Source organism: Podarcis liolepis, assembly GCF_965112155.1.
Source record: "Podarcis liolepis genome assembly, chromosome: 12".
NCBI lineage: Eukaryota > Metazoa > Chordata > Lepidosauria > Squamata > Lacertidae > Podarcis > Podarcis liolepis.
The window spans coordinates 49313331-49325526 of record NC_139563.1 but is presented as its reverse complement, the minus strand read 5'-3'; the positions used below and the strand labels follow the sequence as shown (position 1 = coordinate 49325526).

Sequence of the window (12196 nt, the reverse complement as noted above, 5' to 3'; positions counted from 1 at the left end):
CCTTCTCGTCCTCTGTCGTCCCCTTCTCCTTGTGCCCACCATCTTTCCCAACATCAGGGTCTTTTCCAGGGAGTCTTCTCTTCTCATGAGGTGGCCAAAGTATTGGAGCCTCAGCTTCAGGATCTGTCCTTCCAGTGAGCACTCAGGGCTGATTTCCTTAAGAATGGATAGGTTTGATCTTCTTGCAGTCCATGGGACTCTCAAGAGTCTCCTCCAGCACCATAATTCAAAAGCATCAATTCTTCGGTGATCAGCCTTCTTTATGGTCCAGCTCTCACTTCCATACATCACTACTGGGAAAACCATGGCTTTAACTATACGGACCTTTGTTGGCAAGGTGATGTCTCTACTTTTTACTTATTCTTTTTTTTGGAATGGAATTTGAAATGGAAGTTACCTTGCCAATTTATAAGATCCATGTTGCACTTGACTACAAATCCTCTGATTTCAAACAGATGTTCTTGCTAAGTTGCCCATGAGTTTGTAACATGGTTGTAGGTTTCCAGTGATGAGTAACTTTACTACCTCAGGCTTCATTGCTTACATCTTAGCAGAGGACCAGAGCCTTTCCACATGATGTAGGCCTAGTTAAGTATTTCCATTACTGATCAATTATATAATCACATTGTTGAAATCAAACATTTATAAATCCCTTATGATGTGAAGTAACCATCTGCACTCTCTTTCCCCAGTATTAACTTGCATCATAAAATCAAAAACAATAATAAACAATGCAGTTTTGGAATCCAAACAATTAGTCATATATTTTGGTTCTGGATAGGCAGCAAAACCTGAGTTCATCTTATACATAGAACAGAGCTACAATCTGGGTAGAACAGACAACTGCCACATCCATTGACTAAGATGGCCCAGTTGGTAGAGCATGAGACTCATAATCTTAGGGTTGTGGATTTGAACCCGCATTGGGCAAAAGATTTCTGCATTGCAGGGGGTTGAACTAGATTAGTCTACGGGTATAGGGCAGTATACAAATAAATAATTTTTAAAAAAATAGATTATCCTCATGGTACCTTCTAACTCCACAGTTCTATGATTCTATTTCACTGTGGGCAAACTAACATACAGTTGCATTACTCTCTTTCATCATGGCTACAAAATAATTTATTTCTCAGACTTTGCTAGAAACTATTGGTGGAATTCAACATTGCACTAATATGGTAGTTCCATCAGCGCAAATATTTCTACTTGCCAGACGGAACTATCACCCCTCTCCTCCCCCTAACCCTCCAGAGCGGATTTTGGGAAGAAGAAGACAAGAGCACTAAACAAGAGTCTGAAGTCTTCTACATTACTAGGGAGAAAAGGATAATTAGTCATGGAAGTGATGTTTTAGCCCTTTGTCACAAACCAAATGTAGATTCTTTCTACAATTCTAATTAAAAATATAATATTAATTTATTACATTGATATAAAATATATAATATATAAATAACATATATAAATAATTCAAATAAAAATTTATACAATAGAATAGCCACCTATCTTTAGACTGTGATTTTGGCTTTCTGGGTGTTGGTAGGAATAAGGTAAAGGTACGGGCCAGTCTTGACAGACTCTAGGATTGTGCGCTCATCTCACTTTAGAGGCCGGGAGCCAGCGCTGTCCGAAGACACTTCCGGGTCACGTGGCCAGTGTGACGAAGCTGCTCTGGTGAGCCAGCGCAGCACACGGAAACACCGTTTACCTTCCCGCTAGTAAGCGGTCCCTATTTATCTACTTGCACCCGGGGGTGCTTTCAAACTGCTAGGTTGGCAGGCGCTGGGACCGAGCAACGGGAGCGCACCCTGCTGCGGGGATTAAGACTGCCGACCATGCGATCGGCAAGTCCTAGTCGCTGAGGTTTTACCCACAGCGCCACCCGCATCCCTTTGCTGGTAGGAATAATGTATACCAAATTCAGCATAAAATATTGCTGCTGCTTATTTTTTCCATAGACAACCAGTAGAGACATTGATGCTTGCTTTATTAGTTTTCACACAAATGCTACACCAAACAACCTTTTAATATGTAAGACATAACCACCACCCCCACACCATTTCTAGATTACTGTATCTGTAGAAGACGATATGAGGACTTCACTCCCCCCCCCACACACTCCCAATAATTATCTTGTTTGCCAACAAAGGTCATGTAGAAGCTCAGAGAGAGAGATGCCCCTAGTAACTGCAATTTAACCAGTGTAATTTCATTAAGTGGAATAACATTACTGTGCGAAATGTCATGGCACCCTATGATTTAGTTAAATTATATACCTGAAATTAACCCTTACAGTGTGTATTGATCTGTCAAAGTTGAAAGACAAATACGAATCTATTCTCTTAGGAGCTTAAATTGTTTCAAAACTCAATAGTACTGACAAATGTTAAGATCTGATTCATTAACGTGGAATACATAGCTAGGTTTCCTGGGGCGGGGATCCCTATTTGTTTCAAAATCTTAAAAATAATTTATTCCATCATTCTGTGCTGCTTAAAATGTAAATAAAAAGGCTAGTGCCCTAAAAAGTATTAGTTTTGGTGGGGGGTTTTTTCCCCTGAATTCCAATTTATTTATTTATTTTCCTTTCCTTGTTATACCCTTGGTATTTCATAGCTGGCCTGTTCAAGCACTGAAGCAATTAGTTTTGAGAAGGCTGATTCTTCAGGGTCCAGTGCTTTCTTGCCTTTCATTTGCTGAAGCTGTACATTTTAATGAAGTTGTTTCATCTGTGTTGCCAAACACTAGAATTTTGCTGCTTCAGTTCTAATTATCTCTGCTGGCAAATGCTATGTTTTATTAAAGCTGTCAAGAGCACTGTTCATTAAATGTCCACAGTCTGTGGTGTCGTACACACAAATTAGATCAGCTTTGCTCATTGATGGATTGTGTAGAACTTAAATACTTTCTACACAAGCCTTAGAATCCAATGTAACAGCCACAAGCAACTCTATATGTACATATGAGAAATACCTATGACTTCATGATACTTAGGGCCGACTCAGACATGCAGAAACTGATGTGGCGGTACTTTCACAGTACTGTGTCATCTCAGATTTCATGCGGTGGCTCAGTTGCCACTTTCCTCAGACTCTTTGTGTTGTTCCAGCTTGTTTTCAGCACTCCACTGCTGGCTCAGTGTCCACAAACATGCTTCATTGTGCACTGGTAGAATAAAACTATGTTTCTCTCCATGGCGTATTGGTCTAAACCATACACAGCAGGCACTGATGGAGCAAGTATGAAGAGCACTACGCCATGTCTACTTTGAGACAGGGCTGTTTATGCAATCTTAATGCAATCTTAATATTTTAAACAGCATCTATACAACATTATTTCATTAGACCGCTGTGTAACCGTTGATTGATTTTTGTTCATAGAAGTGTGGTATCATTAAATGTTGTCAACCTTGTGAAAGAATTGGAGAGCTGCACATATTTTTCTATTTTATGCTGATACATTATAAAGTTGGATTTTATTATCTTTTTATCAACTATATGGTGCATTGGACATAGACTGACATATTTATTACACCAAATTGAAAGTATTTAAGGCAGGGGTCAGCAACCTTTTTCAGCCGTGAGCTGGTCCACTGTCCCTCAGACCATGTGGTGGGCTGGACTATTTTTTTTTGGGGGGGGATAATGAATTCCTATGCCCCACAAATAACCCAGAGATGCATTTTAAATAAAAGGACACATTCTACTCATGTAAAAACACGCAGATTCCTGTTCTGATTTGAACATGCCCCTGTTTGCAGTTGGTAATAGACAGAAGCGTATCAGAGTGGGCAACTGATGGACACACAGATTACTCACTAACTTTACTTGTATTTCTGTCTTATGACTTGAAGAAGTGCAGGGGAGGTTAGTAGAGACAAGTTAGGACTCGTCACCTATTCTACTCTTGGGAAGCTTCAGTGTGAAGGCTTCAGACTATTCCCACCCCTTCTTTCTTCCAGAAGATGGGATCACAACCATATGGGGCCCATCATGAAATGCTTTCCAAGTAACAAATACTTTTGTTTGACAATTATGAGGGTTAGCTTTCAGAAATAAATCTGCCAGATTATTCACCTTTTTTATTTTAAATGTTTATACCTGCTTTTTCAACCTGGGCTTCCAAATAAGTAAAAATAAATATACAAATTAATATAAAGTGCAGTTAAAATACATCAAAGCAGCAGCCCTAGTCCCTAGACACACCATCCCTGTATTGGTACTGTCTTGCTGTGTCTCAATTGTGTTCATTTCCCTCTCAGAACCTCTGGGGAAAGCATAACTTTCTTACCTGTCAATTTCTGTTCAGAGAGGCTTCTGAAGGGCATTCTTCTTGTTCAGGGTTCCAGGAGAGTTTAACATACTGCTGGGTGATCTAGATCCTTATAGCTTCTGCTGCCACCATATATGGGGGAATGTAGAGGCGATGTTTTAGATTCACTTCCATACCTTGTCTCCCGGGCTTCTGTTTGCCTACAGTTGATAATGTATGGCTCAATGCATAATGTGTAGTAGTCTGAGTTTTGTTTTATATGTTGTTGATTTTTGAGGGGTTTCCTGATACTTCCAGTTTTGCCTGGGGAGTGGTGGGTGGTTTCTCCTAGCAGAGGAAGCAGGTTTGGATGGCTCTGTCTGTGAGCTCCAATAGGAGGTAATTGTCCCACAAGTATTCAATAGCTCTGAACACATATTCAGAGGTAACAAATTTATGTTTTCTTCTGATGTTCACCACCCCTTCCAGCTTCTTCTGTTGTCCTCCTTTGGAAAATTTTAGATCTGTAAAGATCTGTTTTATAAAGTGTTGTACACCTTGATGATACAGCGGTAAGGTAAAGGTAAAGGGACCCCTGACCATTAGGTCCAGTCGTGACTGACTCTGGAGTTGCGGTGCTCATCTCGCTTTATTGGCCGAGGGAGCTGGCTTACAGCTTCCGGGTCATGTGGCCAGCATGACTAAGCCACTTCTGGCGAACCAGAGCAGCGCACGGAAACGCCGTTTACCTTCCCACCGGAGCGGTACCTATTTATCTACTTGCACTTTTGACATGCTTTCGAACTGCTAGGTTGGCAGGAGCAGGGACCGAGCAATGGGAGCTCACCCCGTCGCGGGGATTCGAACCGCCGACCTTCCAATCAGCAAGTCCTAGGCTCTGTAGTTTAACCCACAGCGCCACCTGCATCCCTTAGAGGGTTACTATAGCCTTCTCTCCCTTTCTCTACCCAAGAGCATCTCCCTCCCCAACACACAACACACACACATTTAAATAAATAAATCATATCAGTAAATGGGCATAGTCAGTGTTGTGATACATGCTTCAAAGTATCAGTAAAATTAGTTGAGTTCTAAACTGCCGGTGGACTATTTTAAAGTTTTATTTGCTAATGTTATGCTAGGTAACCGGGCAAGACTGAGTGTGGGACACATACATGAACCTAAAAAGTGGGGAAACTGTCAGAGAACCATCAAGAGCTTCTTCTCTCATGGGGGTCTTCAGGAAGTCATTGGGGAGTGGGCTTTGAACAGCCGGATAAAGATAACTCCCTGGAAGGCTTCAGGAATGGCTGTGAAGTGTATAGATTCCTTTGTTCCTTTTGACAGCAATCCCCCCATTTGACCCCCCTCTTTTTCCCTGAGGCAACTTGGATTGTAGATTGCCTGGTATCCAAGCACAAAGCACTTGCTTCATCAATTGAAAATAACAGAAAATATCTAATACTTTTTTTAGGATTGGCAACAGATTTTGAGTTATCATATAGGAGGAAGTACATTGCCTACTTATTTAGTTTATTGTATTTTGTCATCACATGGGGACACCATTTGGATTTACGTCCTCTGCTACAAAAATGGCTTGGGCTGCTCCTATAGTTTTGATTGTTTACTTTTGTTGCAGTTAGAAAATAAACACTAAAAGCGCTGCTGTTTAAATTAATGGTTACAGGTGGCAAGTATCTTATTTGATTACATCTATACATTTTCTTCATATCTGTGATTGTAGCCACAAAGTCAGATCTGGAAATATACATCAGGACTGTATATTGGAACTTTGCTTGATTGCCATTCTTTGTATTGTAATATGTGCAATAGCAAGTTTCATTATGGTCAAAGTTAATCTGTTGCATATCTAGAATAAACATTAGCTAAGATAGGCACGTAGTATCAGTTTTTTTCAGCATCAGGTGTTCCTAGAGTCTTCATCACCTGCTGGGCTTCCTTTTCAATGTGACTTAAACTTTTGTACTCTTGGAAGGAAAATTCTTATACAGATGTGTTTTCATTGCAGGAACATCAAGGTGCACTTCTGGGGAATACAATGCAAAATGCAGTGGCAGTCTTGAATAACCTGGTTTCCTGTAGGAAAGCAAACATGACATTACTTTATGAGCAAGGTATGTATTTTAACACTGTTTCACTGTACACCTATTGTACACAAATATTTGGCAGTACAGTGGTACCTCGAGGTACATACGCTTCAGGTTAAAGACTCCGCTAACCCAGAAATAGTGCTTCAGGTTAAGAACTTTGCTTCAGGATGAGAACAGAAATTGTGCTTCGGCAGCGGCAGCAGGAGGCCCCATTGTCAGGTTAAGAACAGTTTCAGGTTAAGTACAGACCTCCGGAATGAATTAAGTACTTAACCCGAGGTACCACTGTATGTTTCTTCAGAATGTGACTTAGGAAGAATGGCTTCCATCACTGGTGATTTCTCCTTAATTCCAGAATTTAGTATGCTGTCAACACTTAAAGAATCAATAACTTTTTAAAAATTCCCCACAATTGCCCTAGCTTAAGGAGAAGAGACTCTAGGCTTGTGGGATCTACTTTCCTTTTTACTAGAAACACAAGATGCACCAGTAAGAGTCAAGTGTAAAATAGTGGCTGGTGTGTATGAATAGAACTAAACTCATAGCCCATTTAAAAAAAGCACTCCCAAGTTTTCCTCCATGTTTTCTTTGGACTTCTCTGCACTTGACTTTACTGTGTGTATCTGAAGCTGCTTGTGTTCCCATTTAAACAGCATCGTCTACATAATGTCTCACTCAAACAGTTTTAAAACATCATAAAAATTCTAACAGTTTAAAAGCAATCTCAGCCAGTGACCTCGGGGTTGCCAGGTGGAACCCTCACAGGGATGTTATTCATATGTCTCTAGAGTGTTTGGTTTCTTTTTTTACTTAGATAAAGTTTTGTTGGTTTAACCCTCAGATTTTGTCTGATGTGCTGCTCTGTCTTGCTGCCAAGCAACTACATTTGAAAAGCAAATCAAAGAGCCTAGTTAGTTTTTGCATTTCTTTCTTTCTTTTTGTCTAAGAATTTGTGTGCATCAGATGAAGGATATTATAGCATGACATCCGGTTTACCTGTTACACACATTGCATGATGCATCTTGTTTCTTGACTTTCTGAACTTTTAATGTTTGTCTGTTCAACTGCTCTTACAGCTATAACAGGGGGGGGGCACAGGATGTTATGCTTTTACTGTTCAAAATGCACTTTTTTCATCTTGAGCAACTCTTGATGTTTGAAGAACGGGAAATTTTTTATAAAAACTTTGTGAATCAACTGTATTCAGCAATGTTCAAAAGCACACTGTTTCATCTGAAATTAGTCAAAGCCAATAAGTCAAAGGTTACCAAGACACTTGGAGAAAATAAAAGAAATCATTTTAAATAGTACCACTGTGATTCTGTTTAGGAATTTGAGTTATCTAATTATTTAATTAATAAACTCCCTTTGAAGAGATTTAAATAAAATTGCATATCACCAGAGCCCAAAATATGAATGCTTTCTTATCATATAGAAAGATATGTAAGATAACTTACAATTTATTAAACAAAAGCTACCAATCTACAATGCCTGCATGACAGTAACACACCAAGCCCAAAACAGCATCAAAAATTAATAAGCATGTTGCTAATTGGCACAAAAAAGATTGATGGAGATAGTTGGAATATATTTTAATTGCATGCAATACAAATCTAAGCATATTAACTCACAATAAAGTTGCACTGAGTTCAATGGGAGGTATTTCTCAGTAAGTGTGCATAAGATTGAAATCTCAGTCACTCAGAAAAATGTTTGTCTACTCCTTGCTTATTGACAAAGGCAATTTTGAATTGGGATATTATTTAAGGGTACTTGGTACCATTGCTACAGTGACTTCACTTGTACCATATGTGAAATGTTTCTCTACCAGAAACTGTACTGAATTTTGTGCACACAATAGAAGTTAAGATATGTTGCTTAGTGATTGTCATGTGAAGTAGCAACCTTATCAACAAGCCTACAATCCTTAATAACAACAACAACAACAACAACAACAACAACATATATATATTCAATATCCCACCCATCTTACTGTGTTTCCCCAGCCACTCTGGGTGACTTTCAACATATATAAAAACACAACAAAGCATCAAACATTAAAAAACAAAATATCCTATACGAGCAACAAACCAACCAACAAATCAATAGAAACCAATAATAACAACCATAATAATGAGCATTGTACGTGGAGTCAAGCCTATGAATTTACTCTAATTAGTCACTTTTTAAAATCAACTAATACTTTAAAAACAAAGTTTTAAACAAAATATTTTGAAAACAGTGCAGCTTAAATGCAAATAAAAAAAGGGAAAAGAAATCAAATTCATCCGAATAATAAATAGTGGTATTTATCTTTTAATCAGTTGTTATTTTGGAAGGTGAAAGATGTAAATCAATGCAGGAATAGCCTGTTGGTGTCATTGATACTAAAGCAATGGAGAGAAGTTAACTCTAATGTGTTACTTTTTATCTTCAGAAATTGCTGCACAATAAACCATGAATTATAGGCTGTCCCTCTATTTTAGAGTTGTTGTACCTGCTGAATATTGGATACTAAAATAAAATTGAATTTCCAGAGTATCACCTAAATTGTCATAACCATCATGTGGCTTGGAAAGCGGTTGTGTAAACAAGCATCTTACACATTACTGTGTTAAAGCTTCCAAAGGCAACTTTCAATAGAAATGACTTGTCACAGCTGTAAATACATGAAGAAGACCTTTAGTGAAATCACGAATGAGAGCTTGCAGCAGTTGTTACATCCAAGATTGTATTAAGAGAAAACAATAGGCTCTTAATGCATGGGCAGTTATTAAAAAGAGGATTAGGTCTGCAATAAACCTTGGTAGAAGACACTTAATAACTCATTTACACCTCATGAAAGAAAGATAATAGTAGTCAACCTTCACGGGTGAGGTCCTCTGTTCCATCTTGTAGTCCACTGCTTTGACTTTTAGTCAAATGTCAAGAGATTAATTAGATTTCAAATGTCTTTGTGCCTGTCGTATTCTTAAAGTCTGTTAAATCTTGCATCCTTAAAGTGACTCCTCTGAGAGCAGCAATCCAGCATTAACGCTTTTAATCAAAAAAGGTCATGTGTCAGCCTTTTATATTTTTAATATATAATGGGCAATTTTCAAAAGGTTCTGAGATCCTGATAAGCCCCAAAGAGAGTACAGCATGCTTAAATGCTTGCAGGACCCTTCCTGTATGTATAGGTAATTTTATTACAAGTCCAGTCTCCAGAGTCAACTTTATTTTCTCTTCTGTCAGCCCTTACCCAACTCCTACATTACACTGTCATTGTTGAATAGATCTTGAATCCATCATGATTTCCCATGCTTTCCATTTCCATCCGTTAAGCACAACCTTCCCTTGAAATAATATATACTATTTTGAATATCTTACATTAAGAATGTAATAGTTTGTGGGCCACATTGTGAATGGGTTTAAGGAAGAAGCAGCATCAGTTCAATAAAGTGCCTGATTAATATGCCGTTTGGTCCAGAATCATAGGGTTTTTTCTTAAACAAAGGAGTTCAAAAGTTGCAACGGAGAGACATAGAGTAACACAGAGGGCCATTAAATAGGTCACTTTTGTAGTTATCTAATTGGGAGCAACTAAAGTGTTTTGCTTTTCCAGTAATTCCTGCTTTTCAGAGATTAATACTATTTTTAATACTATGTTGAGATTTTTAAAAAGTTTTAATAGTGGAGCTCTTGACTGTTTGATCTTTCATCATGGCTTGGGCACAATCTGAACATGTAAATATCACACAGGTGATATGAAGTTTCTAACTGTGTCTCTTGTACCACAATCCTAGACCAGGCATATAAGTGGACAGTGTCTTTAGGGGGAGGGCTGTATCTCAGTGGCACAGAATGTGCTTTTCATGCAGAAGGTTCAAATATTAATTTCTGGAATCTTCAGTAGTTCTGGGAAAAGATCAGTTCTAAAACTGTGGAGAGGAGCTGGTATTCTGTTAAATGCAGGCATGGCCAAACTTGGCCCTCCAGCTGTTTTGGGACTACAACTCCCATCATCCCTAGCTAACAGGACCAGTGGTCAGGGATGATGGGAATTGTAGTCCCAAAACAGGGGGAGGACCAAGTTTGACCATGCCTGGTTTAGTTGATGATACAGTGAAGTATGTGTGCGTGTAGATATGCTTCTGTACACATGGTTTTGCTTTGTATGTGGCTGCCGCACATGCCAGTTGGAGAGTAACCATTCTCAGTTTTTGAAAGAATAAATAATGGGAATATTTTTGTTGAAGTGTAGTTAAAGGTTATACGTTGGAATCTAATGTTGACAATGCCACTGTGTAATGTGTCAGATATAATTATAAAAACTCTCAGAAGTTGCTGGAGAGTAAATTCAAAATGTGGTTCAAAAGTTATCTAGAACAATCCCTTGTAATACCTGATAAGACAGCTTTTATGGTGATTTTTGTCCAAAATATACTCTAAATCCAAGATCCATGTGTCAGAGAGCAATTAAGGCTTGCATAAAACTTTGAAGATGAAAAGTGCTAAACATAGTAAGAATTAAGTACTGTTAATTACCATTCTGCCATTCCACCTAATATCTTTATTCTGTGATATTTAATTGGCTCTACTGGAATTAGCACATTTTGTAAAGCATTGAACTCAAACCATCCTTTAGAAGGACAGTTCACTTCAGTAAGGAGAGGACTTTTTATCCCATTCTTGCATATTTCTTATTTGAATTTGATTGTGCTCAATGCTTATGTCCTCAGAAAAGAAATGTTAGTGCTCAGCTATGTGTGGGAACAAGGGACGCGGGTGGCGCTGTAGGTTAAAACACAGAGCCTAGGACTTGCCAATCAGAAGGTCGGCAGTTTGAATCCCCATGACGGGGTAAGCTCCCGTTGCTCGGTCCCTGCTCCTGCCAACCTAGCAGTTTGAAAGCACGTCAGAGTGCAAGTAGATAAATAGGTACTGCTCTGGTGGGAAGGTAAACGGTGTTTCCGTTCGCTGCTCTGGTTCTCCAGAACCATAGTCATGCTGGCCACATGACCCGGAAACTGCACGCCGGCTCCCTCGGCCAATAAAGTGAGATGAGCGCCGCAACCCCAGAGTCGGTCACAACTGGACCTAATGGTCAGGGGTCCCTTTACCTTTTTTACGTGTGGGAACACTGCCCTCTGATCTGGGAACCTCTCCCTGCTAATCCCTGTGTGCTACTACTCAGTAGTGAGTGAAATGTACTCCGTACCTCAAAGGTGGGGACCTTTTTTTCAGTCCGAGGGCTGCATTCCCTTATGCGCAACCTTATGTGGGCAGGATGCCAGTGAAAGGGAGGGTCAGGCAAAAAGTGGATGGAGCAGCAGGTGTGACTCTTGCTCTGTACACTCCAGCTACACAAAATTCAGACACATCATCATCAAATTTATTACCTGCCCTTTAGCAGCGGAACCAAGGGCAGGTTACAACAATTTAAAATTTAAAACAAACATTTAAAACAGATTACAATAACAGGAAGAGGTGAGACGCGAAAGCACATCTCAGGTGTCAAAGAACAGGGGTATCGAGGTGAATCTTGAGCATTTACCAAAAGCTGTATAGTGTACAGCCAGGCGCACCTCTAGGGAAGGGAATTCCACAACTTTGGGGCTGCTCTCCTGGGCCACCTCCACCCCCAAATCTCTGAGAGAGAGACAGGGCTACCAAGAGGGCCCCCTCTGCTGATCTTAACACCCTAAGATGGTTTGTAGGGAAGGAGACAGTTTTTCAGATGTTTGGAACCTGTCATTTAGGACTTTAAAAATTAGCATAAGCATCTTGAATTGGGCCCAGAAACTCTCATTCCAGGCAAGCAAGGGGCATTAGTACAGATCAAAACATGTTACAGC

General features: G+C 39.5%; 1 protein-coding gene across 6 annotated transcripts in view; it reads left to right on the top strand.

The window, feature by feature from the left end:
• The window catches only part of ULK4 (unc-51 like kinase 4), a 170174-nt gene that overhangs the window by 84423 nt on the left and 73555 nt on the right, over positions 1-12196 (top strand). For all 6 annotated transcript variants that reach the window (XM_083467849.1, XM_083467852.1, XM_083467848.1 and 3 more), the window contains exon 32: positions 6278-6383. In XM_083467849.1, coding sequence (XP_083323975.1) covers positions 6278-6383 — 106 coding nt within the window. The remainder of the gene's footprint in view (positions 1-6277; positions 6384-12196) is intronic.